This window comes from Panthera pardus, unplaced genomic scaffold, assembly GCF_024362965.1.
Source record: "Panthera pardus isolate Hobbes unplaced genomic scaffold, ASM2436296v1 HiC_scaffold_3, whole genome shotgun sequence".
In the NCBI taxonomy this organism is placed as follows: domain Eukaryota; kingdom Metazoa; phylum Chordata; class Mammalia; order Carnivora; family Felidae; genus Panthera; species Panthera pardus.
The window spans coordinates 53,612,049-53,639,794 of record NW_026526876.1 but is presented as its reverse complement, the minus strand read 5'-3'; the positions used below and the strand labels follow the sequence as shown (position 1 = coordinate 53,639,794).

General features: G+C 44.6%; 2 protein-coding genes across 9 annotated transcripts in view; both read right to left on the bottom strand.

Moving 5' to 3' along the window:
* Nucleotides 1–2,981, bottom strand: part of TRPV1 (transient receptor potential cation channel subfamily V member 1) — a 37,216-nt gene extending 34,235 nt beyond the window's left edge. For 4 of the 7 annotated variants that reach the window (XM_019429528.2, XM_019429529.2, XM_019429527.2 and 1 more), the window contains exon 1: nt 1,401–2,981. The gene's annotated coding sequence lies outside the window, so the exon portion shown is untranslated. The remainder of the gene's footprint in view (nt 1–1,400) is intronic. The other 3 variants (XM_019429525.2, XM_019429524.2, XM_053892325.1) reach the window with 3 other exon arrangements.
* Nucleotides 2,982–3,615: 634 nt separating this feature from the next.
* Nucleotides 3,616–27,746, bottom strand: part of SHPK (sedoheptulokinase) — a 25,573-nt gene continuing 1,442 nt past the window's right edge. For both annotated transcript variants that reach the window (XM_019429532.2, XM_019429531.2), the window contains exons 2-7: nt 22,275–22,416; nt 14,087–14,270; nt 13,397–13,549; nt 12,237–12,412; nt 8,234–8,434; nt 3,616–4,045 (exon numbers count right to left, since the gene is read on the bottom strand). In XM_019429532.2, the coding sequence (XP_019285077.1) occupies nt 3,633–4,045; nt 8,234–8,434; nt 12,237–12,412; nt 13,397–13,549; nt 14,087–14,270; nt 22,275–22,308 (1,161 nt within the window). In that variant the 5' untranslated portion in view covers nt 22,309–22,416 and the 3' untranslated portion in view covers nt 3,616–3,632. The remainder of the gene's footprint in view (nt 4,046–8,233; nt 8,435–12,236; nt 12,413–13,396; nt 13,550–14,086; nt 14,271–22,274; nt 22,417–27,746) is intronic.

Genomic DNA, 27,746 nt, shown 5'->3' with positions numbered 1-27,746 from the left:
AAGATAGCATCTGAGCTGGGCCTTGGACAAGGTATTGTGTTCTTCCCTGGGAGAAGGACATTCAAACATGGGCATCAGCCCAAGATTAAGGAGAAGGGCAGGGCAGAGAACACCTAAGAGGAAGCCTACCCTCAAGCAGCTTTCAGTCAGTTGAGAAGAATAAAGAACATGAAAGCCACATAAACATTATATGCATCTAGGCATAGTCAAGGGCCAAAAGAAGGGTATGTGTGGCAGGCTCTGCCCCCACATTGGTTCAGGCCTACTGTCTCTCACAAGCTGTTTTCTAGGCCCCTCCAATTGGGCCCCCACCTCCTGTAACACCCATTCTCCACTCTAAAGTCCCCATGGCTGACAGTTACACTCCTAAAGCTCATGAAGTCTGTCCTCCACTCTGCTGCCCACAGGAGAAAGTCTAAACCCCTCAGTCTGGCATCTAGGACCCTTCACAGTTTGGCCAACACGTCCAGCCACAAGTTCTATCACACCCTTTCATAAGCCCCGTGACCAAGTTACACCAGACAGTTCATCACACCCTGCTCATGCCAGTCACTTTCATGTGAATACACCTGCTCTCTCAGCCTACAATGCTAAAGAAAATGGGCTCTGGGGTTGAATCTTAGAGTTGTGATCTTAGGTAGGTTACTTAACTTGTGTCTCGGTTTCTTCATCTGAGAAATGAAGATAATAGTACCCACCTTCTAGGGTTACCATATAGATCAAATAGGTCCAAACAAGTATAGATTAGCTCTTACTACATAGCTCAAAAAATGTTAACTGCTGTTGGTATTGATGGACTGAAACTCTCCAAGGTTTAGCTTAATGTCACTTACATAAAGAATGAATTGTTCCTTCTTCTGCACACATGTGTTAATCTGTCCTAGTGTTGGCAATTTAGCCCTGTCCTGACAGAACACCCAGCTCCTAGTGGGTGCTCAATAAATGTCTGGGTCTGTGCTGGGTGCAGCTGAGACTTCTTAGACACAGTCTCTACTGTGGTTGTAGTGGTCAGGATAAACTAAGTTATGCTGTGGCAACAACCCCAAATCTCAGTGGCTTCAAACATCAAAGGTTTATTTCTCAGTCACATTTCATGTTGCACATTTGTTGGTGAGGGTTCTACACCATAGTGCCCTAACATGGAACACAGGCTGACAGAGCCTCCATTCTCTGGGACACCACCAGTCACTCCTGGCAAAGGGAACGGAGTGTGGAAAATCACACACTGGCTCCTAAGGGCCTCTGCTTAGAAGTAGAACACTTCTGGTCACATTTTGCTGGCCGAAGCAAATCTGGGGAGAAAGTGCAAGTCTACCACCTGCTCGTAAGATCAGGATATGGGCAAACAGTCCTAAAGGCCAGTTCCTCATCTGAGGATCACACTGGTATCAAACACTTACTGGTACCTCCAGGGAATGACGGCAAAAGCAGTGAGTGGTTTATGATTTCAGGCTGAAGAAATGAGGCCCTGGAAGCTGTGCTCAACCCCACTGCAGAGGCTCCAGGCCTGTGCAATAAAAACAGTAACAGAGCTTTTAGCTGGCAAGCTTGGACTGCGCAAGGCTCGGCCCTCAGAGATAGAGTGGACATGTGGAAAGGGAACAGAGAGTTCCAGCACCGCACTGGGCACTGGTATGGGCTACCTGGCCTTCCATCCAGTTCCTAATCTTACATTTACAGGCTCCATCCATAGCACCGTGAGAATACAAGACAGGCTGCCTCCCAGGAGTCAGAGGGCCAACTCCTCCTGATGGACAGGCTATCTGTTATCCTTTGGCCTATCCCAAGTTGACCTCTCTCACAGGCTTTCCATAGGGGCTCCAGAATAATGGTGTCAACTCATCTTGGCTGAGAGAAAACTCACATGACTTTCCTGAGTGATCTTCAGCTATTTGTCCTGGTACAATCATGGAGCAGGTGGGGTTTTCTGCAGAACAACCTACAAATGATCCTTATGTCCAACCTGCCAAACCAAGCCCTACAGCTATGCCATAATTTACAGTGTTCCCAAAGCAGACAGGGGTGTCTTATTAAAGGGACAAAGCTCTGAAAGAATGAGCTTTAGTATCTGAAATCCAATCAGCATGGCAAGGCAGATTAATCTAAGAGCTCAGACAACCACATAATTCATAAAGTGACCTTTACAAAGAAACAACATGGCCACTTCCCAAACTCATAGTTGCCTAGGAGTCTCAGAGTCAGGCCTGCCTGAACCTTGGGATCACTCTTAGGAGTCTGGAACTAGATGCAGGAATGACAGCCTTTTCCTGGAGCCATTCCATGGTCATCCCTACCAACTACAGAAAGGTTTAAGATGCTCTGGGACCCCCACATGGATGCTGACTCTAGTGGGATGTTTCTGCAGGCCAGAAACACATGGTAGGCCAGCAAGGCCGACACCAAGAGAAAGAAAATCTAGGGCCTGCAGGATAAGGGGTCCTCTCTGATTAAACTGACCATCCTCTCTGACAGGAGTATGCCCAGCTGCATCCCTTCCCTTGGGAAGGCCTCCCAAGAATGTGCAGGAGAAAAATACACTGCTGCCCAGACACACCTCCGAAAAAGGGTCCTGCCTGGTCAGACTATTGGGAACAATGTGCTTGAATGGTGGGGCCACATAGCATCCGTCCCCCTTGCTGGTCATGCCACCCACCTTTCCTTCCCTGTTCTGTGCCTTCGAGCCAGTTGTGTTAAGGATCTGGAGCAGCTCCAGTGCAGCAGGCTGTCCTTGGAGGGGAAGTGCATGGTGAGAAGGCAGCATGGATCCCTGCATCTTCATCTCAGCCAGTCTGCTTTACTGCCCTGGGTGACCCCCTGCCTCAGCTATAACCAGCTGTGGCCAAGGGAGAACAAGAGTGAGAAAGGGACCTCAGGGTCACATGGGACAATCCAGTAGGGAAGGACTTTTCCAACAGTGCATGGGACCCAAGCCTGGGTTTCATGTCCTTTTAAAAACAATCCAAAAAGCTGGATTGGGGGGGGGGGGGTCTTCTTTTCTTACTTTGAGCGCACAGTCACCAGACTTTTTGGTGCCTAAAGTCCATATTTATTTTCTGTTTGTCTACAGGTGAGTCATAGATGAGTCTGCTGACCGGGATGCTGGGGTACTGTTCCTTTTCTTTCTCTCTCTCTTCTCTTCACCATATTTATATTTGGGACCAGTTCCCAGGTGAGTCTCTTTTGGAAAGTACTGATTTGGGATCCAGTTGATGAGTCCTGGCTGCATTATTAGAGTATGCCCTGAAGGTAGGTTCTTGGTCAAGATGGTGCCCTGAGAACAAGCTTTGCTTAAAAGCTGCCCACAGGGGCACCTGGGTGGCTCAGTCGGTTAAGCAGCCGACTTCAGCTCGGGTCATGATCTCGCGGTCCGTGAGTTCAAGCCCCGCGTCGGGCTCTGTGCTGACAGCTCAGAGCCTGGAGCCTGTTTCGGATTCTGTCTCCCTGTCTCTGACCCTCCCCCATTCATGCTCTGTCTCACTCTGTCTCAAAAATAAATAAACGTTAAAAAAAAAAAAAAAATTAAAAAAAAAAAAAAAGCTGCCCACAAACGTGTCCAGGAAAAGGATGACCCCAAGGTCATGTGAGAATCGCTAATTAGATAAAATTTGCAAGTCCTTTGGCCAAAGAATGTATTAAGACTCCTTCTGGTTAAGGTTCCTCCGAAGCATGACCAGAGCTGCCCCCACAGCTGCGTCCACATCCTGCCCAAAGGACACTGGGAAAGGGAACGCCCTCTGCACCTCCTGCTTCAGAACCTCGTTCCTGGACAGCGCACTCCCACTGCCAATCACCCGCTCCACACCCCACTCCTTGAGCTGTTGAAATGGAAGCATGGAGTGCAGGTTTTGAACAATGCCTCGGCACAGGGCCCGGGTCACATGACCCAGGGAGAGGTCAGAGGAGGAGATTCTGGTCACTGAGGCCAGTTGGTCCGGCAGGTGCCTCTCGCCCCACACCGTTGGAGTGATAGTTAGGCAGGTGTCTCTCTGCTGTGCAGCTGCCTGGATCATGCACGAATATACAGTGGGTTCTTCGACCTCCAGACCTTCCAGGAACAGAAAAGACCTGTGTCAGTTCATGCACCCCACCTGTTGCTGCAGGCTGAGACAGTTTGGAATTCCCAGAGGGCAGGGATAGATCTACTTGCTGCTTCTCACTGAGGCTAGATGTTTCCTGGCTCAGGGACTCACATAGTCTGGCTAGCTGTGCTCTGCCCCAGACCCCAGACTAGACTTAAAGGAGAGATCTCATAAGTGTTGCTGTAAGCGCTAACCATCCTACAACTAATCATCCTACAACAATGCTCCCAAGGAGGACAAATGAATACACAGATCAAAAAGCATCGTCATGGGGCACCTGGGTGGCTCAGTCTTAAGCATCCAACTCATGATTTTGGCTCAGGTCATGATCTCATGGTTTGTGAGTTCAAGCCCCACATGGGACTCAGCTTGGGATTCTCTCTCTCCCTGTCTCTCTGCCCCTCCCCCACTTTCTCTCTCCCAAAAATAAACTTAAAAAAAAAAAAAAAAAGCATCATCACAGCTGCTACTAGACTTATTAGCAGTGTCATTGAAACCCCAGGATCACAGTGCTGATCACAATCCAGCCCAGCCTCAGCAGAGGTTGAAAACCACCAGTCTAGACCAATGCTTCTCACATTTGAATATGTATATGAATCACTTAGGGATCTTATTAAAATGCAGTTTCTGACTCAGTATGGCTGGGGCAGGCCCTAAGATTCTGTATTTGTTATTCACTTCTAAAAGCCAGTACTGCTGGCCCAAGGACCACGCTTTTGAAGTAGAATCACCTGAGGAACTTCTATAAAATGCCTGCCCCATCCCACCCCACAGCCAAATCACCAGCATTCTACAGGCAGGATGAAGACATCAGCATTGTTTTAAAAACTCCACAAGCATGGGCACCTGGGTGGCTCAGTTGGTTAAGCGTCCGACTCTTGATTTCAGCTCAAGTCATGATCTCCTGGTCATGAAATTGAGCCCAGTGTCAGTTCCACACTGCCCATGGAGCCTACTTGGGATTCTCTCTGTCTCTCTCTGCTCCTTCCCGGGCAGTGCTAAGTAAATAAATAAACCTTAGAAAAAAATTTTTTTAGAGAGCTTGGGTGGCTCAGTCAGTTAAGTGTCCAACTTTGGCTCAGGTCATGATCTCACAGTTCGTGGGTTCGAGCCCCGCGTCAGGCTGTATGCTGACAGCTCAGAGCCTGGAGCCTGCTTCAGATTCTGTGTCTCCCTCTCTCTCTGCCCCTCCCCCACGCATGCTCTGTCTCTCTCTCAAGAATGAATAAATGTTTTAAAAAAAATTTTTTTTAAAGAAAATTAAAAAAAACAACTTTTTTTTAATTCCACAAGTGGTTCCAGTGTGCAGGCCAGTGCTGACAGCCACCACCCCAGAGTCGCCATGGAGTCTCATTGGCAGCACATTTAACTTGTACAAATTCAACCATAGACACTCAGGAATGAAACAAAGAGGGAGAGAGAAATAATTAAATATTATAGCCAAAATGTGATCAGCAGGACTTTGGTTAAATATGTCAGAATGGGGACACCTGGCTGCCTCGGTCAGTAGAACATGCGACTCTTGATCTCAGGGTTGTGAGTTCAAGCACCACGCTGGGCATGGAGCCTACTTTAAACAAACAAAAAAAAAAACCCAGAATAAATGTCTTTCCTCTCCCTCTAAAAATTCTACTAAAATCTCAGAAAAATCATGTGCTTGGTGAATAACCTAGCATGTGTGTACAAGTGTATAAATATGTAGGACCGAGTCCTTGGAAGAGAACTTCTGGTTCAAAAGTTATGCACATCATACTTGCCCCTTAGAAGCAGGCCTGGTTTACACCAGCACTGCAATATGCAGGAGGGATTACCTCTCCATATCCTAGGAAACACAGTGTGTTAGAAACTTCTAAAAGAATAGATGAAGAATATAAAACCATGAAACTGATGGGAAGAAAAGGAAGGGAGATGAAATAGAAAAAAACAGATCAATCAAGTAGAAAGCAGAGAGGGGCGCCCAGCTGGCTCAGTCAGAGGAGCATGTGACTCTTGATCTCGGGGTCATGAGTTTGAGCCCCAGGTTGGGTGTAGAAATTACTTAAATAAATAAAAACTTTAAAAAAAAGAAAGAAAGAAAACAGAGAGACTAAGGAGATCGGATGATGAAATGCAATGTGGTATCCTGAAGTAGATCATGGAACAGAAAAACGACATGAGTGGAAAACTTTCAAAAGAAAAGAAAGTCTATAGTTAAAAAGAAAAAAAAACAATGAACCATGTGCTTGTATATCCTTAATAATGTTAAGAAAATGTTAAAATAAAGTGTTCTTCCTCACTGGGAAACACTTGGGCCACAACCCCAGCCTTGAGAAGCACCTGAAGGAAGGTCTATACCAGCTGGAGACTGGAAAGACCCGGCTTCTAGCCCTGTTTCTGCATCCCTTGGCTTACCACCTCATCAGAATCTAAATACTGAGTTGCCACATGTTCACATCATGGGCTTAGAAACACAGACCATCGGAACTGAAAAAACACAGAAGGGGAAAGGACTTGCCAAGGCCACATAATGACTTAGGACAGAGCTGAGAACTGAGGCCACTCTCCTGGGCAGCACCACCACACAAGCATTTGTATCACACTTATTATGCGCCAGACATCATTCTAAGCGCTTTGCAGTATAACTCATTTGATCCTTGCTGTCCTCTGAGGTAGGTACTAGCACCTCTTTTCAGATGAGGAAAGTGAAGAACAGACGGGATAAGGAACCTGCCCAAGGGCACAAGGAAGTGGTGGGGCTGGGATTCAAACCCAGGCCACCTGGCTCCAGAGTCCCTGCTCTAAACCACAGGAGGGTGGAACTGCCTGTTTTCCAACTTCTGGAAAACAATGCAAACCTAGGGTATTCTGAATAGAGAGAGAGAGTTTAATTTTTACACCTTATGCTTTAATATTTCCATTTCTGGTTAACAGATGTGATGTCTTTTATCTGAATAAACCTGTTGTATTTGCATCTATATACTTTTTAATCAAATGGCACAGTGTAGAAATTTCATAAAAGGTTAAGCTACCTATAATACTAACCTTCAAAGTACTCAGTTTCATGAAAATAAGAACCATGAAAATGCAAAAGACTTTTCTTCTTGAAAAGATCTTACAGAGAAATCAAGTATTACCATCTCTTTCAGGGGTAAAAATAACAGTCACTTCCGTATAAAGAGAAATACCAGTCAATAATTGATAGAGTCATCCAGTTAAACCAGTATCTAAATATAGGGCTTGCCTGAAGGTTCTGATGACTGGTTCTTGAAAACCTTTTCTGATGCAAGGGAAGACAAAATCCGAGTTCTGTTCTTTTAATGAAACATTCCTGAGGGGATCCGAGCCAAGGGGGCAGAATTCCCCTGAAATCCTGACATCCCTGGGCAGCCTGAGAGAGGACTGACACGGGTCAGTGACGCTTGTCTACACAACCAGTATGAGCTTCCTATGGGCTCCCTGCTGCTCTGCCTCACTTTGTTACTATGCTGAAAGTTCCCCAGAATGACCTGATTCAGAGCTCCTACAGGTGGACCAGTGCACCTGATGAACACGATTTCCCCAGATCTGCATGGCTGACCAGAAATTTCATTTCTACCTTAAGTGCTTGGAAAGGGAACCTCTTCTGAAAGAAGGAGGTTGCAGGTTTCCCTGCAAATGAAGAGCAGAGAGAGGTCTGATCGGTTCTATCCTGAAGAAAGCAGGAGGGCATCAGAGTTTCCAGGGATCCTTCTAAGAAAGGGAGTCAGGAACTACTTGCCAGGAATAAGTGCTATGAGGATTTTATAATACTGTCAAATACCATCCACATTTGATCATTTTATTTTCAGCTGTCTGAAGTCATTAGAAGGAAGACTTCAAATGCAAGGGACCCAGAGACTACTTGACAGAGAAGGTGACCAAGTGGGGCAGGGGAGAGCTAAGACACTATTATGATATTCCATAGTCAAGGTTAGGGGAGAAGATGCCCCCTCAAAAAAAAACCATAGGTGATGGCAGCTCAGAAGATGAGAGGAAGGAAGGCTATACATCCAGATCCCTAAGGAAGGAAGGAATGTGTTGGAGCCTGGCTGGGTCTGACACATGAATCTAGAAGCTTAAATAACACACTCAGCAGCAAGACACTGCTACATAGAAAGGACAAGCAGGAACACATCACTGTATGGGCAACACCTTACCTAGATCGGCCATCCACTGTACCAGCATGTGGACAAACGCGGCCAGCACATTGCCCCCATTGAGCGACGCTGCCACCGCCAGGTAGGTCCTGTCAAAGTATGGGAAGTAGGTGACTGGAGCTGTTGGGTCTGGAGTCTGTGCCGGCTGGAATCCTGGAGGCATGGAGGTTGCCAACTGAACAGAGGTGCTGATGTTGAGAACTAGGGTCCAAAGAAAGCAGAAGTTAGGCCTGTCAGGCTGACCCAGAGGTCACAAGTCACAAAAGGGCAAGGGGGAGAGTGTGTTGGTACACAAATTCTTTGGTACTCCTCCTTTCAGGATGTAGAGCCTAATTCCTGCGCACCCCACCCCCCCCATCACAACCCCCTGAGTGTGGGCTGGACTCGGTGACTTGCTTCTAGTGAAGAGAATAAAGCAGAAGTGACCATGTGTGACTTTGGAGATCAGGTCATAAAAAGGCACTGCAGCTTCTGTGTTGGATCACTTCTTCTGGGGAAAGGCAGGCACCATGTCATGAGCAGCCCTGTGCAGAAGCCCATGTGGCAAAAAACTGAGGCCTCCTGCCAAGAACCACATGAATGAGCTAAGAAGTAGATCCGCCAAGCTTGGTCAAGCCTTTGGATGACCGCAGTCCCAGGGGGCCAACAGCTTGATTGCAGTTTCATGAGAGACCTTGAGCCAAACCATCCAGCCACATGCAGACTCCTGACTCTCAGAAACTTTGAGAGATAATAAATGTTTGCTGTTTTAGGCCACTGAATATTGGGGTGATTTGTTACGCAGCAATAGAGAAATATTTGCAGGGAGAAAGAGCTCAGCCCAAGTATTTAACTCTCTGGTGAGGCTTCATTCATTTTTGGCAAGCACCACCTCCTTCCCATTTCCATGGCTCTCTTAACCTTCCTCTACCAGTGGGGGAAAAGGTCCCAGACCCAGCACGGAGGGGATGATTTTCTCCTCTGGATTGAGGCCAGGGCCTGTGGACTGTTCTAGGAGTCTCTTCTCTTCCACTTCTCACAAGACTTGGCCAAAAAGCCTGTGCTTCTCAGTCTATTGGGGTCTGAAATAACTGAGGTCAACGTTTAACTTTCCCATCTAGTGGGGGTTTGGAAGCAAGGAGACCAGAAACAAATCGCAGAAAGTCAATATCCTTTACCTTCTGCCACATCAAGCCTTTCCCCGTGACTCTTTACCAGAAGCAACATGCCCTCTACCTGTCCCCCGAAGTGGAGGTGTCAAGGATGGAGGCCAACCAACCTTGCCCTTAGACACAGCACAACTGACTACAGCCAGCAGCCACAATCTGGAACCAGAGACTACAGCCAGCTCACTGAAGAGGGAGCCTAATTCTTAGCTTCTTCCCACTTGACTAGCCCCTCACTTACTATGTAGGACACACATTTACATCCAGGCACAGGAGAGCCCTCTGTCGAGGGAACAGCCTATGATTTAAAAACCACCAGAGTAGTAAGAAAGAACCAAGCTCTTTACAGGCACCAGCCCACTGTGTCACCATAACCACCCCATGAGAAAGGTGTTGTCACCCTCATTTTAGATGATGACAAGGGCTCAGGAAGAAAAGCCACCTGCCTAAGGCCACACCAGAAGAAGGAGAGGGGCTAAATTCTAACCCAGGCCTGGGGACTGACTCCAAAGCCCACATGAGTTCCCTGACATTCACACTTTGAGATGAAATGATACAAGGCAAGAGCTGGTGTATTGGGAAAATTAAAAGCCACAGAACAAACTTAACATATTCCCAGAGCATTGATTTTAGATGAAAATTTGGGAGAAAAGAAGGTTTTGAAAAACTTCTGACCTTAAAAGACTTTATCACATATAAGTGCCAACAAAATGGGCAGAATTTCACTTTTCCCTCTCAGCTAATCTTGAATGAGGAATTGCTACCCCAAACAAAACAATAACAGTCCTTGAAATGTTATTTCTTAGGAATACCACAAAATAGGGGTGCCTGGGTGGCTCAGTCGGTTAAGCGTCTGACTTCCACTCAAGTCATGATCTCATGGTTTGTGGGCTTGAGCCCTGCCTCTCGGGCTCTGTACTGACAGCTCAGAGCCCGGAGCCTGCTTCAGATTCTGTGTCTCCCCCTCTCTCTCTGTCCCTCCCCTGCTCGTGCTCTGTCTCTCTCTCAAAAATAAATAAACATTAGAAAGAAAGAAAGAAAGAAAGAAAGAAAGAAAGAAAGAAAGAAAGAAAGAAAGAAAGAAGGAAAGAAAGAGGAAAGAAGAAAGAGAAAGAAAGAAAGAAAGAAAGAAAGAAAGAAAGAAAGAAAAAGAGAAAAGAAAAGAAAAGAAAAGAAAAGAAAAGAAAAGAAAAGAAAAGAAATGAAATGAAATGAAATGAAATAGGAAAAAACTACATAGAGAAGGCTGGTCAGACTTTTTAAAGTCAGGGTTGAAGTGTAATAGTTCTATCTGATGGATGAAAGAAGACGTGACTACAAAGAGAATTCAGGTAAGATGAATGAATTCTCCATTCCCCTTAGTAACAAGGAGGGGCTCCCAGAGTGGACTCACTTGGCCAAGCTGCCATGAGGGTCAAATGAAACCACCATCCTGCAACCACCTAGCTGGGCAGGTAGGCCCCAATTCTCCCCCTAGCCCGGGGAGGGGCAAACAACAGCCCACAGGCCATACCCACTCAGCCATGTGTTTTTGTATGGTCTGAGAGCTAAGAATGGCTTTCACTTTTTTTTAAAATAATAGCTTTATTGAGATATAATTCACATCAATTCACCATAAAAAACAACTTTTTAAAGGGTATAATTCAGTGGTTTTTAGTATATTCACAGTTGTGCAACCATCACCACTATCTAATTTTAAAACATTTTTATCACTCCAAAAAGAAACTGTACCCATCAGCAATCACTGCTTCCCCCGGCCCCTGGCAACCATTCATCTGCTGTCTGTCTCTATGGATTTGCCTGTTCTAGACTTTTCACAGGAATGGAAACATACGATACACGGCCTTTTGGAACTGGTTTCTTTCATTCCTCCCTTTCACTCCCATGTTGTGGCATTTCAGCTGTGTGGATATAGCACACTTTCTAAATGCATTTATCAGTTGGTGGGAGTTTGGATTATTTCTACTTTTTGAATTATAAGTTGTTATGAACAATGCTGCTAGGGACATCTGGGTGAAGTGTGGACACTTGTTTGTGTGGACACGTGCTTCCAGTTCTCTTCAGCGTGTGCACCTGGGAGTGGAATTGCTGGGTCATGTTTAACTTTTAAGGAACTGCCAGGCTGTTTTCCAAAGGGGCTGCAGCATTTTACAATCATAGTGGCATGTTCTTACATTTTTAAATGGTTGAAAAGAAATCAAAAGGAGAAGAAAATTTCATGACACGTGAAAATTCTATGGAATTCACATTTCAGTGTCTATAAATGAAGTTTTATTAGAACACAGCGGCACCCATTCATTTATGTATTGGCTATGGCTGCTTTCAGGCTCTAACAGCAGAGTTACATAGTTATGATAGAAACGACATGGCCTACAAAGCCTAATATATTTATTATCCGATCCTTTACAGGAAAAGTCGACCAAGCTCTGCCCTAGACCGCAGCCTCCATCTCACTGTGACTCTCTTACACTGAATACAGAAAAGACTCTGCACTTCTAATCAGATGAGATGGAACTTTCATTGAGAAACACAATAACAAAAACCCTAATCTACTAATCTATTTTCTTGGTCATGGAGTTACACAGCAATCAGCCAGCTAGAAACAGTCATTTCCCTTACCTGGCCATGGAAAGGAAAAGCACAGACTGTGGTCAGGGACAGAACTTGCCCTATAGGATTGCAAGCTCCCAGGGGAGGGGCTTCAGAACCTGTAGGAATGAGGCTGTTTTTCATGTTTACAGAATAAAGATCAACAGGATGCCGAGGCTTTGGTACATGTTCCCCTTGTACCCTCACACAGACCTGGAGCTTAGAAGGCACCAGTAGAAGTCTGAGGAAGGAAAAGAAGAAAGACTTACCCGCATCTGTCCTTTGGGCCATACAGGAATAGACGGAGGCCTGTAAATCACCCAAGGCCACGCCCACCCGCGTCCCCTTTGGGACTCCAAACCAGGCACGGGAAGTTCTGCCCGCCAAGCTGCCGGCCTCAGCGATGTCTGGGAGCAGGTGGATGGGAAAGCCTGAGGTCCTCAATCTGCAATCCAAAAATGGACAGTGTATTTACCTGGTGCTGGGTTTTTTTGGTCTTTGTTGTTTCCAGGAAACTCAACAAAGGAAAGCACTAGAGGATAACACATACAGGAAGGGAGGGCAGAATCCAGTGTTTTCAGAGAGGGCCTCTTTGGCTTTTTTTAAAACCATGAGAAGTAGACTTGTACTTTTTAAAGAATGAACACTGGCTTTCAAAAGCTTAGGATTAGCCTTCCAGGAAAGAAAACAACCAGTGTAAGCAGGGGTGATCAGGAAGGATTACACAAGAGCCAGATATCATCCCCACTCAGCCTCCTATGTTTGAAGGGAACACAAATACTCTGCAAAGGGAGATAGAGTTCCAACACAAAGTCACAATCAGTTAGCACAGGCCAAACCAAAGTCAAATCCATCAGTCTCCTGAATACCAAACGCATTCATCACTCGGGGTTAGTGAACACGGGCTGTCAATTTTATAAAACATGCTGGAAAGTCCTTTACCTGAACTACCAGGTGCTTTTTGTTTTATTACAGAGCTCAGAATTTGGACCCTGAAGGAAGTGAACTTACAGGGCACTGGATTTCTGGATCTGAAAAGGCAAAAGATTGCTTAAAAAGAACTTTTAAAAGACATCTCTCAAGACTGCTACTTCCATTTTTTAACCTTATTTTAAACTTTATTACAGTGAAAGTTATTCTTTGAAATCTATAGGCTAGGGCTGAGTCACAGAGAACTGGGGAAGCCAACCTAGGTCTGGGCAATTGTGGAAGAGCAGGACAGCATGGCGTACAGGGTAATCCCCTGCAAGGGTTCACTGACAGCTAGGCCCACCCATGCCTGGTGACTGAAACGGGCTGAAGGACATTGGAACTTGATTCCTGGCCTCTTGGAATCCTCCACTCTTCTTGAATGGGAAAGTCCCACTGAAGCTCTCACATTAGAGATTCTGACCTTTAGCCTGGAGCCGGCCTGCAAGGATATACTCACATCTCCAAGTTCCAGCTTTGGCTCTGAGTGTTGAAATATCCCCAGCTAGCAGCATTCTGGTCGCACATCAGGGATCTTGGCAAGCCACACAACATGGCAACCACATAGTCATGGATGGTGCCCACTGCATCATAGGACTTCAGGAACTCTGGGCTAGTTTTCATATCAAAAACAATTCAACATGGTCTAATAGCAACTTGAAAGCATGCACCATACCTAGCTGCAGGCAGTAGACTAGACATGGCATAGCTGGGTGGCAACCAGCACCCCACAAACAGCTCCCTGACAAGTAAACCTCCCGGGGTGAGGACCTCCCAGCCACTCAAAACACAGCTGGCTGGGGTCAGCCTTAGGGGAGTGGTCTCAGGGGAGAACGCTTGGGAAAACCGGACATTGGCCGTTCTCAGCAGCCCTGACCCTACCATTAACTCAGCACGTGACCCTTGGCAAGTCCCTTGTCCTCTCTGCCCCTTTCTTTCCGCCCCTGGTTAGAATCAGATAACCAAAACTTCTGAGAAATGAAGCAGCTCTGGACCAAGTCTAGGTCCTGTGACCACACTCTGTGCCAGGCCATCTCACTGAGGAACACTCCAGCATGTGGAGTGATGCTGACCAGCTGGAGGTATAGCCCTCTGGCCACTCTCATTTCCCCGGAAACCCAGAATCCAATTCAAAAACAGTTGTCCGTACCTATTCTTCGAAAGCCAGAAGATGGTTGCACAGCCAAACCCTGAGGCCACACTGAGATGGGACTCTGGCCGGGGCAAAGAAGCCAGGAACTCGCTGCTACACCGGCCATCCTGCCATGTGACCAGGTGGCTCACAGCTCTGGGCTCAAACACGGGGGAGGCCCCTCCCTCTGTCCATTCACAGCCTGAAACAAAGGAGATTACCAAACACAGAGAAAAGAGCCACTGACCAGCAGCAGCATGTCCGTGAGACCATTCTGCTAGTGAGGTTAAAGCACAACTTTATCACCCCTGATAATGCTTCACTCACACACCTGGGTTCTGATATAAGAGCACCTGGGTTTAATACCTGGCTCCATCACCAATGGCTGTGTGGCCCTGGGCAAGTCACCTACTCCCTCCATTTATCCCACTTCTTCTATATTCCTTTTTATTCATTTTTTACAGTTGATATTATATCCCCTTTCACCCTGTAAGGAAAGAAACTTAGCACACTCTCAAGTCCCCTAGTCTCCATCCTTCCAACTCTTACCATGAGGATACTACCTAGACTGGATTCTGGATGATGATGGATATATTTTCTCTTTGACTTTGGTCTTAGCTAACTGATTTTTAGGCATCAAACTTTATTCAGGAATCTAGCCATCTTTACTTCATTTATGTCATTTATCTCTTGAAATCTTCTGGATCTTTCTCTGCTCTTATTTAAATTGCTCAAAACTAGTTTCAGTATAGTTCGTTCTGTGGCAAAGCATCTAAAGGCCTATATGGCTCCAAATATCTTTTCATATCCTCATAATTGAAGGACAGTTGTAATATTCCAGGTCCTAAGTTCCTTTTCTTCAATACTTAAAAACACTTTGTAGATTTGTGATAGATTGCCACAAATTCCTTTCTACTCCTCCCATTAAGGGGCAGAATCTAAATCCTCTTTCCTTGAATCTAGGCTGGACTTGATGATTTGCTTGACCAAGAGAATGTGGGGGTAGTGACATCCTAGGACCCCCAAAGCTAGGTCATAGAAGTCTTGCGGCTCCCACCAGAGCCTTTTGGAGCACTCACTCTGGGGAAAGCCAGCCACCATGTAAGAAGTCCCACTACCTGGGGCACTTGGGTGGCTCAGTCAGTTAAGCATCTGACTCTTGATTTCGGCTCAGGTCATGGTCTCATGGTTCATGACATTGAGCCCCACATCGGGCTCCATGCTGACAATGTGGAGCCTACTTGGAATTCTCTCTCTCTGCCCCTCCCCCCACCAAAATAAATAAATAAACTTAAGAAAAAAAAAAAAGAAGTCCTAAGGCCACCATGCTGGAGAAACTACATGGAGAAGTCACATGTAGGCATCTAGAGGCCATCCTCCAGGCTGACTCCAGCCTTCCAGCCTTCCCTACCAAGGCATCAAGCATTGAGTAGAGCCACTCTTGAACCCTCCAGACCCATCTGTCCACTACACAAATACTTCCAAGCAACCTCCATCAACTCCATGTACAGTAGCTCTATCTGATATGCAGAAGTAAATTGTACAAGATATAATAAAATGTTTGCTGTTTTAAGTAACTGAGTTTGGAGGTAGTTTGCTATACACCAGTAGGTAACCAAAATACTATTCCATTGCACTTTTACATAGAATGTTGCTATTGAAAAATGTCTAGTCAATCTGCTTGTAATTCTTTTATATAGGATCTGGTCTTTCACTGTGTACGCTTTTGGTATTTTCTTTGTCTGAAATCCTTGAAAGTTCACTATATCTGGCTGTGAGGTTTTCCTTCTCTCCCTTCTTTGACATTCTATGCACCCCTTCAGTCTGGTGCATATTATTTTGTCAATTATGGTAAATTTTCTCCGTTAGTTCTTCAAATATTTCCTCCTCTACCACTTTTATTTTTCCTTTTCTAGATCTCCTATTATTCAGATGCTAGTGTTTCTATTTGTATCTTCAATATCTCTTACCTTTTCTTTTATATTTTCTACTTCTTTGTCCTTTTCTTCTTCCTTCTGAGAGATTTTCTAAATTTGCATCTTTTATTTTCAAATTTGTCCTGAAGTTCTATCCATTTTGTTATTAATCCCGTCTATTACATTCTTTATTTCAACCATTATATTTTTTCAGACCTAATAATTCTCCTTGGTCCTTTTTATGTTTTCTTGCTAATATTCTCCTTTCATACATTTTAGTAGGTATGTCAAGCTAATTTTAAATTAGACTGACCGTTCTAACAGTTGTTTCTCAAAGAATCTCCATCAAATCACCTGGCACAATGTTTTTCTTGTGAAACAGCTGTGCTCTTCAAATGTCTTATTGTCCTGGCCCATGAACTCATTTTGTGCTGGGACTATTGGCTACTCTGTCAGTCAGTGTAAACGGGCCAGATCTCCATCCCTGCCAGCCTCCAAGCGGCTGGAAAGGATGAATGAATCCTGGGGTAAATCTGCAGCTAATCCATCCCACCGTGCAAAACATCTCCTCAGGTCAGTACTTCCACTCTGCCTCCCAGGAAAAAACAATGTTTTGAGGATCCTTAGATTACAATGTCACCAGCCCTGGGATTTGGAAAGAGACTCCTGCTTTTCTCCACTGCCTTGATTTTATTCCTGAAGACACCTGAGCTGCTGAGGGTATGCGGACAATGCTGCTTGTCCCACAGCCATGGCAGTCCAGGGGACCAGCTGTTCCCCTCCTGATTTATCCTCTCACAGGCAAGGCTGGTTGCCTCTTGCCCCAGACCCAAGCCACTGTCAACCCACACATCCCAAATCAAAGCAGCCCCATCACCCCAGGCTCTCTCACAATGTTCTCCCCTTTCCTTGGTGTTTTTCTCTTATGATTCCTCTAAAACTGACCTTGGCAGACACAGCCAGCTGTCAAACTAGTTCAGCATCTTGGTGGCAACTGTATCCGGAAGCCCAGAGGTAAAGGACACTTATAATTCTTTCCTGGGTCCTGGTAGCTCTTCCTGCCATGTGTCGACTTCACTCTCAGACTAGTGGCAAGGGGAAGGATTAGAGTTAGGGTTAGGGTATGTAGTGTGTGTTGTGTGTGTAGGGTTGTAAGTATTAAATGAGTTAACACATGTAAAGCATTTAGAACAGTACCTGACACAGTCAGTACTCAATTAATGTTAGTGATGATAATGGTGATGCAAATGAATCTTTACCTTCTAAACTCTGTGTGTGGTCTAAGATTTGCAGCGGCCTTCAAGAAAGACAATACACATCCCTACATATGTTTTGTTTTCTCCTCTTCTCATATAAGGAATATATCTCACACTTCCACAGAATATAAATACAACCACTGTAGCAGAATGGGAAAAGAATCTTGAGTGCCAGCTGAGAAAGGTTATCAGTAACAAGAACATTCCGGATCTAATGGACAGAGATGAGAATTTGTTCTCCATATGTCCTGAGATGGCCTCCAGATGAGAACAATGCCTACCATAAAGCAAAGCAGGGCAAAGCCTCACATGCAGCTATTTTGTGGCTATGTCTGATCTCAGGCCCCAGATTTGGGAGCCAAAATCATTACATTTTCCTATAAATTTTTTTCATTAAGAACCAAAGAAAGAAACTTAACTGCCTCTCCCCTCTTTGTTCCAGACCATGAAACATCCATTTGTTCATTCATACGTGGGTGATTGAATGACATGTTTATTAAGTATCTAATATGTATTAGGCACGGGTTCTAGTCCCTGAGAATGCAGCAATCAACAAGAAAAAGTCACTGCTGTCATGAAGCTTCTACGCTAGGTATATAGAATATACACAAGCAAGTATATAATATCTGATACTTTTCATTGCTGTGAAGAAATAAACAGCAGTGATAGATTTTTGAAGGGTGATCAGGGAAGTCTTCTCTGAGGTGACGTGTGAGGAGGGACCTGGATGAAAGAAGAGAGTGAGCCATAAGAATGTCTGGGGAGGGGGCGCCTGGGTGGCTCAGATGGTTAAGCATCTGACTTTGGCTCAGGTCATGTTCTCACGGTTTGTGAGTTCAAGCCCCGCATCAGGCTCTGTGCTGACAGCTGGGAGCCTGGAGCCTGCTTCGGATTCTGTGTCTCCCCCTCTCTCTGCTCCTACCCTGCTCTCTGTCTCTGTCTCTCTCAAAAATAAATAAACATTAAAAAAAAATTTTTTTTAAAAGAATGTCTGGGGATACATGCTGCAGGTAGATGGGTCAGGGCAAAGGCTCTGAGACAGCTTGTCAAACTCTGGTTGGTATCCCCAGCCAGTAACCAGAAGAGCAGGGAGGTGCCTTACAGATCATGCACCTGAAGTGTATGAAGTTTCACTTGGGGTAGGGGTCAGGGCAAAGCAGTGCACCTCCACAACTACATACTGTATTTGTACCTACACTTAAAGCTGGAATTCTTTTTTTTAAAACATATATTTCTTACTTTTTAAAAATTCTTTTATTTTTTAGAGAGAGAAAGAGAGAGCAAGTGAGTGGGAGGGGGCAGAGAGAGGGAGAGAAAGAGAGAGGGTGGCAGGAGGGAGAAGGCTCCGTGCTCAGTGCAATGGAGTCCCATGACCCTGGGATCATGACCTGAACCAAAACCAAGAGTCAGATGCTCAACTGACTGAGCCACCCAGGTGTCCCTAAAGTTGGGATTCTTATTCCAGCCCTAAAGCCAGATTTCTACAGCTTTTTTTCAACCCCTTTATCTGCTTCCAAAACTCTTTGATCCTTTAAAAAAAATTTTTTTTGACTAACAGTTTTATTTTGTTTGTATGAGAAAACAAATATGGAATCCTTACTATGTACCAGGTATTCTTCAAAGCACTTCAAAAATAATTCATTTAATCTATATAACAGCCTTATAATATAGGCATGATAATTCTTCCCTTTTTACAAGAAAAATGAAGCAGAGAGAAGTTAAGAAAAATTTGCCAAAGGTCACATAGCTATTAAATGGTAGAACCAAGATTCAAATCCACTGTTTCAGAATTTGGTCTGATATTTGTTAACTTTTTTCTTTCTTCCTTCTCTCTCTCTCTCTCTCTCTCTCTCTCTCTCTCTCTCTCTCGGCAAAGAATTGATATGTTTTTAATTTTTTAATTACAGAAGTGACAAGTGAATGCATTCTCGGTATGAGATGTTCAGCTATTACAGATAAAGCCAGAGGTCCGCTTATACCCCTACCCGAGTCCTGGCCCCACTCCTGTCCCTGTTAGCACTTGTGGGGAACTATCTCAAGTTTTCACACTCACACAACATATTTTGTTTGGCTTGATTGACTTTATTTTGTTTTTGTCTATTTTTTTTTTTAAGCAAACAGCATTGTACTATATTTCTTCTTCTAGGGGTTGTTTTTAACATCCAGCAAATGTTCTAGAGGCCTTTCCATGTGAATGTATGTGAATGCACCTTATTCTTTTAGACTACACTGCATATCCTCCTACAGCCTGGGCATACCACCATTTATGCATCCATTCCCCAGAGCTTAAACGCCAGTTTTCGCTACCATAACAAGGTAATGAACGACCGTGATTACACCTCCTTATGCACATACATGGTAAAGTAATTTTCCTGAGCAGATACCAAGTAGCAAAGCTGCTGAGTCACAGCAGCCCCCTTGTTTGGAACAGGCCCCCGCCAAACTGCCCTCCAAACCGCCATGCTAATTTATACTACCACCGGCCATATTTAAAAATATCAATTTTCCACCCCATTTCCCAACCTTGACATTTTCAGACTTTGATTTCTTACAACTCAGTGGGTGGAAATGATTTCTCATTGTTGTTTTCATCTGCCCTGCCCTAATTACTAATGACATTGAGCCTCTTTTTATATGCTTATTAGCCACTTGTATTTCCTCTTCTAGGAACTGCCTATAGGTATCCTTTGCCCATTTTCCACAGGACCATTTGTCCTTTCTCTGTCCTTATTTCTTTATATGTACCCATATTATTCACACAAGCAAACATTTTCTCCCAGTCAGCCGCTTGCCTTTTAGCTTGGTCTTATCATGCCCACTTCTCTCCTGCTATTACTGACCCTCGAAATGGAGTCTACAGGCATAACCACAGGCCTCTCAGAAGACACTCTCACTGTTTTTCCTCTCCCTGCTGGCTGGCCTGTGCCCTCATGGAAGCAATTAGCTCTCCGCTCGGCTTACTGGTGCCTGTCTGTGTTGACTGCCTTGAGTGTGCCCTGGAAGGTGAGGGCTTCGTCTGCTAGTTTCTACGTCTCCCGTGGGGTCAAGTACTGAGCCTTATTCACTGTAGGTACTGAAGCTAAACTGATTTATGGCCACCATTAAAAACACAATGTCTTGATCCCAAGTACGATTTCACTCAACTCTGCTAAGCAAGTATTACCATCGTCAAATAGCGGTTTCCCTCCTTCCCAGAAGCAGAAAACAAAGCAAGGAGGCATGTGGGCTGACTCAATGAAATATTAAGCAGCTCTCTCTCCAACAATGTGGGCAATGGTTTGTGTGGTTGTTACAGAGTCCAGGAAATGGGCAGAAAGGGAGGCAGATGACCAGACCACAATCATTAGATCTCTGCTGTCCTCTTTGGGACAGGTTTTAGTATTAAAAGGACATTTATTCTCGTTAATGCAAAATTAAGGAGTTTAAAAAGTTTTTACAACCTAGACTCCCTCTGAGAGGTCAGCTCTAACATCCTAATTGGCCTTCTCCTCCTGCTACTGATTGGAGCCAAGCAGCTCCTGTGGTCCCAGCCAGCCTGACAACAGGCAGATGAGGAAGAGGGAAGAAGCAAGAGGTCCTACACTGGCTTCTACAGTCACCCAGCCCCTCCTGGGAACTGATCAAAGGATGCATCACTAGACACCAGTCATGCTGCTGAGAAGCAGGTCACCACTCACTTGGCCCCGGGGAACTGGAATCACTGACTCTCCAGGCAAAAAGGGGTGAATCTGGTGTTCAAATCCCCTTAACTACAGCCCCCAAAGTAGCCATCCATCCTCTACTTAAAATACCTACAGTAGGGGGTGCCTGGGTGGCTCAGTCTGCTAAATGTCTGACTCTTGATTTCAGGTCAGGTCATGATCTCCCGGTTCGTGAGATCAAGCCCTGAATCCAGCTCTACACTGACAGTGCAGAGCCTGCTTGGGTTTCTCTCTCTCTCCCTCTCTCTCTGCCCCTCCCCAGCTCGTGCATGCTCTCTCTCTCTCTCAAAATAAATTTTTTAAACCTTAATAAAAAAAACCCTGCAGTAAAGTAGCTGGGTAATGGGTGTGTGTTGGTCCATAATACTCCCTACTTTTATGTCTGTATAGAACTTTTTAGTTAAAAAAGTTTTTTAATGCTTGCTGTAATAGGAGCTCATAATATCCTAATCCTTCCTCAGACATTCTGTTGGGAAGTTCCTGGCTTCATTGAACTGTTGCACCCTCGTGCAGCTTTGGTTCTCCAAGAGGCCTTTAAAAGCTTAGTGTCTGAAGTCACACCAACCTGGGTTCAAAAGCTGGAGTCCCCACTTGCTGCCATATGAGCCCAGGCATATTAACTTCAGAACCTCCACTTCTCATCTGCACAATGGGGACAATAATGTAACCTATATCATGAAGATGTCAGGAATGTTCAATGTGATCATGCAGGTAACATCCTTAGCCCAACATCTGGCATGTAAATTACTCATCATTATTTTGCTGGCTTAATAAGTCTCTTCCTAGAGGCCAAAAAGAACAGGTCACCTGCACTGTGGCATTTAAGATATAAGGCAACCAACTAAATAATTCTTAGCCCTTGAGCCCATAAAAAGGACAAGCCCTGGAATTCAAAAATCACAAATGTCTGTGATTATGACAAACAACAAAAATTATGCCCAAATTCAAAAGTATTTCCACTGTGTCTTGGCATCTCCTATAACCACACTAATCTCTTAGTTGTCTACTTTGATGCTCTGAGACCCTGACACAAAAGAGAAAGCTGTGGAAAATCCACTCCACTGAATCCTACAGAGAATCAGAGACAAGTCACTCTTTTCCCTCACCCTGCTGATGGACGGTGTGTGAGTGGACAGTTCACTTACTCATTACACATTTGTACAAGATAGGAGGTACACAACATACAGGACGTACACAAAATACAAGAGACAATATGTGCCATTCCATTCCTACTGCAGGGTGACCCGATCCTTCAGAGAGAGCCTTCCTGCAGCACTTTGCTGTTCCACAGTGGTTGCTAGAAGCACATGATCATCCCTGGAGCCCAGCGTACCTTGGCCTGTTTTCCAAAACATGACTCCATGCATCTGTCCTGATACTCCAATGCCACAGACTTCCTGGAGCAACTGCTGAGGAAGGGCAGCAAGGCACTCATTTAGGGCTTGGATGATTCTACTTACATCCTGCTCCCGCCCCTGGAAACAGAACAGGAGGCGTCAGGCAGTGGCACACAGACAGGAGGGGGGGGGGGGGGAGGGGGGAAGGGCAGAGGCCCCAAGGGATTTCCTGGGTAGCGGCTGCCCAGCTAATTCCACTAGGGTCACTTCCAGGACCTGCTGACTAGGCTCACGGATGACATGTGGGACTGAGGGTTCTCCACCACCTCCAGCAGCACCTAGAGTAGGAATGTGGTGGACGAGATTCCACTCCCTCCCCGCACAGGTGAGGTGCTGGGGCAGATGAGGTTCCAAAATGGCTAAGACTCTGCCCTCTACTGTGGGCAAGTCTGAGCTGAGAAAAGCACTGCCTCTGCCCTATAGGAACTGACAGTCTAACATTAAGGATAGGAAAACACAAGACCAAGATGTAAGGAGAAATTAAGGGTCTATCTCAAGGGACACAGAGGATTGGGATAAGGGCAGGATGGAACACAGCAGGAAGGAACCTGGAAGGAAAGGTGTAGCCAGGAAAGGCCTCGTGGACAAGCCCTAGTGTTTGCTTCTACTTGGGACTTTAGTTCATCCATCCGACAAACGTTTCCTCAGTGCCTTTAGGGCCAGGCCTTAGACTTGGAAACAAAACACCAACGGGGCGGGGCGGGGGGGGGGGGGGGGGGAGGGGGCGGAGGGGCAGGGGCGCACCTGGGTGGTTCAGTCAGTTAACTGTCCAACTCTTGATTTTGGCTCAGGTCATGATCTCACGGTTCCTGAGATCAAGCCCTGCATCAGGCTCTGTGCTGACAGCGTAAAGCCCACATGGGATTATCTTTCTCCCTTTCTCTCTGCCCCTCCCTGGCTCTCACACACGAGCCTTCACCCTGGGCCACTTGCGCACGTGTTTTCTCTCTCTCAAAATAAATAAATAAACTTACCAAAAAAAAAAAAAAAAAAAAAGAATAAAACATCCACTAGGGGAGGCAGGCAAGAAGAAAGCCCAGAGAATACCTGGGCACAGCAACAGTGAGATGGTCCATGCAAGGGTGTGGTGGGAAATGAAGCTATAAAAGAGAGGCTGAGCCCAATGGCAGACCTTGAGCCCCAGAGTAAGGGGCTCCTCCTAAAGCCAATGGGGAGCCCTTGGGGCTTTCTGAATGGGACAGTATCATCATCAGAGCAGTGTTTTCAGAATATTAATTAGGCAATGAGATAAGATACCCAGAACGAGACTGATAGTATAGAAAGATTTTTAGGGGTGGAAATGAGATTCAAGAAAGTCAGGACCATCTTCTCCTGATTTGCCTTTTCCCCTGATTTGCCTCCTTACAAACTTGTCTAGGCAAAATAACCTTGAAAAACAAAGTCATGAGAGTTAAGAACATAATCAAATAGCATGCTAATATCTCTGGGTCCAGTGGTCTTAAGAGACAAGAATATGAATAGAATGCAGGATTTGAAAAAAGTTAGAGATGTCTGGAATCAGATGGGAAAACACATTTAGGGATCTTAGAGATAATGAAATGCCAAATCCAATCAAGCAGTACATCCAGATGGGTGGGAGGTAGAAACTAATATAACTTCAAAAGTAGGTGACTCACACCAAAAAATTTAGGTTTCCATGACCATCTCTTCTTCTAAATTATGAAGTCTCTGTTAAAGGCTAGAAATCAGACTCCAAGATCCCATCCCATCCCAGGAGATGCCTCTAATCAGTAAGAAGTCTCAGTAAGCTAAGGAGACCACCAAAATATATAGACTTGGAAAAGCAACCCAGATGACAGAACTGCTTCCTTGATCAAGAATTAAACATGCATGTTTAAAAGAGTCATACCTATGTGATTAACATTTGTGCTTAAGGAAATCTGAGCATTTGGTATTTTAGGTAAATTTATATGTTTAAGAGAATTTGGCCTAGGTTACCTCCGCAACTCCAAGTTAAAATGTGAAATTGAGTAACTGATCTAGATTTGTAATTATAAGTTCAAATCTCATTACTGTATATTTATAAAAGGATTTTAAACATATAAGAGCATTTAAAGTTTATGTAGTTATCCATTTAACTTATTAGATTTATAAGAATTATTTAAGTATTCTGAAAAGCTGTGGGTCAGGCAACTACAGTACCTAAATATATATATAGATAGATAGGTTTATAAATATATATAAATATAAATATATATAAATATAATATTTATAAATTTATAAATTTATTTATAAAAAATATAAATATAAATCTATATATAGATAAATATACATTTATCTAGTGTATATAGTGTATCTTAGTTATACACTAGATAAATATATATTTACCTATATATATAAATATATATATTTATATACTGTATAACTAAGATACTTAACTGAAATAGCATTAAGTATTATTCAAAGGCCCTCAAAAATGATAGTGACATGTTAGACTTATAAATGGAACCAGCTTTATAACCTAAATTTAAAAGTTTAAGAACCAGGGTTCTGAATTTAGTAAACTGAATACTTACTTTGATTTCAACCAAAGTGCAATGTTTCTGGCACACAAAAATCACCTCAAGGTATAATAAGCTTAACAACTAGAAGGACCCCTGGAAAACTCAGAAGAGAAATGTGGCTCCGTTCTTAATAAACGTCTGGTCTCTGGGGAACTGAGAAAGCTTCCGGTCTTGGAAAAGCATCTGAAGACTGAGCCCTCAAGCCCTAGGCTATCCTGCCCAGGGCAGAACACAGCCCTCCCCCTCCTTGGGACGACCCCTCACTTGTCCGTCAGCCTGCTGGCCTTGGGCAGGGGCAGTTCCAGGCTCCAAACAAGCGTGAACAAAGAAACAGAAAAAAAGGAAGGTGAGGATGAGTAGAATGGGGAAAAGAGTGCAGAGGGAACACAAATCATTTTCCTGAGGAGGCAGCCCCAGACCCTAAAGAGACTGTATATGGAAGAGACTACAGCAGAACTGGCTGGGCAGTGAGAGCCCAGCAGAGAGGAGGTGCATGGCTGGCACTGAATTGAGATGTGTTGCAAGTGTAAAATACATACCAGACTTCAGATTTAGTATGAAAAATGCACAATACCTTATTAATAAATTTATATTCATTATTATATATTGAAATGATAGTTTGTTGGATACAGGGAGCTAAATAAAATATGCAGTTAAAATTAATTTCAGCTGTTACTTTTTACTTTAATACTAGAGAACTGGAAATTCCAGGTGTGGGTCAGCTTCATAGCTAGAGTTTCTACAGGACAGTGCTAGTTTAAAGAGTTCCCACATGGCCAGCTGGTATATCAACCCAGGACAGAGGAGCCACTGTTTAAAATGGGCCCACTGGTGTGTGAGTTGTGTGGGTGGGACGGTGAAGGAGGGAAATGGGCCAGGTGGGAGCGAAGACAAGGAGGCAGTCAGTGTTCAGCAATTAGTTCGAGTTTCAGTGGTGAGTATGATGAGGGAGCAGCTCTCGAACAATGGGCATACCCACAAGGTAACAGGAAAGGCGCTGCCTCCATTTCTTGGTTCAGACTATCAATCACTCTATCCAGATCAAATCCTAGAACTTTAGATTTGAGAACAGAACTTAGAAACTCAAGTCAACCCTCCTCCTCCACACCCCTCTTTACAGATGAAGAAACTGAGGCCCAGAAAGGAAAAACTAACTCCGAAAGGGTCACAGAGATTCACTCAAAAATCCTGGTATTTTAAGGTTGCAAACACCTAAAAGCCTGACTTTCTATACAGCTGCCAAGCTTGGCCTTGTTCTACACAATACTTCTTAAGAATGAAAAGTATGGACATAGAGAGAACACAGGGACACCAGGTGTTTCTGTCCCCTAGGGTACATTTGGCAATATGGAGACATTTGGGGGTGTCAGAACTGGGTAGGAAGGGTCTACGGGCATGTAGTAGGTAGGGGTGCTGAACATCCTACAATGCACAGGACAGCTCCCCACAACGAAGAATCATCTGACCCAAGTATCAACAGTGCCAGGGTGGAGAAATTCTGCTAAAGATTAAATTACAGCAATGCCGTTTGTCCCAGAGCACAAAGCACACATGGAAGATGCAAGGGGGGTATTACTGGCCTCTCCGAAACCCCTCATTAGGCAGGTGTGGCACACTGTGTGCCTGTAAACGCGGAACAGCCTGCTGAACGCTGGGGGAAGCTGAGAAAGCAGTTTTCAAGAAGTGGCCCTATTGCAAGAGAAAGGGCACTGCCTAAACTCACATCCTCTAATCCCAGCTGCTCACCCCCACAGGGTCGGAGCTGAATTTGCCGTTTCACAGTCCATGAGGTGAAATAATCATTCTAAAGTACCCTGATGCCCCAACCAAACTAATTTTGAAAGTCTCTATGAAAATGCAAATGCAAAGGGCTATAAGAGACTCTTAAAAAATGAGAACAAACTGAGGGCTGATGGGGGGTGGGAGGGAGGGGAGGGTAGGTGATGGGTATTGAAGAGGACATCTTTTGGGATGAGCACTGGGTGTTGTATGGAAACCAATTTGATAATAAATTTCATATATTTAAAAAAAAATGAAAATGCAAAGTGCTCCTGTAATCTTTATCCTCTGAAATGTTTCTGAGCAAGACAGACTCTGAACTGTAAACAACTGAGTCCAGATAACTGGCAAGAGATTGTGAAAAACAAGCTCTTGGGAGTATGGCCCAGAAAAATCGGAGTTTGTGGCTGGAAGGGGCCTTAGAGGCCTCCTATTACAACTAGGAGAACAAGCAGAGATCCAGGAAAAAAAGTCCAAAGGTTACACAGAAAGTTCCTACATATTAATTTCTATTGTCAATTAACTGAACACAGGGAATTAATGGAATCCAGTTTTAGATTAAAGGTAGATTAGATTCCAGGTAGATTAATGGAATCTACCTTTTTCAGGGAATTAATGGAATCCAGTTCTAAGAACTGATGATGTTACTGAACCCAGAGCTCTCATTGTGGTGAAATTCTCCCCCATTTCTACCTTGTAACTCTCACAAGACACTAGTTTTGAGTATAATGATGAATCCAATCTTTTTCTAACATTTTAATCGGCTTCTCTCTCCTGTCTTTCTGTCTCTGCAGTCCTTCCTCCAAGGTGTCTCAGCTTTTGGAACCTGGTGTCTTTTTCTGACCAAGTGTTTCAAATCCCCAGTCCACATTCCACCCCTGCAGAATGAGAAGAGCCTCTTTCGCCCTGATTCTTCCTCTTAGTTCCTGAGGAAAATCCAGATTCTGCCCTGGGGAACAAACTGAATCCTAAACTTGACACCGGCAGGTGTGAGGTGCAGAGACAGCAAGAACAAGAGAGGCCTGAGGTCACTCCACAGACACAAGGAGAGAAATTTCCCGCAGGTCAAGTGGAGGGCTGAGAGCACGGGGATACAGCGCCATA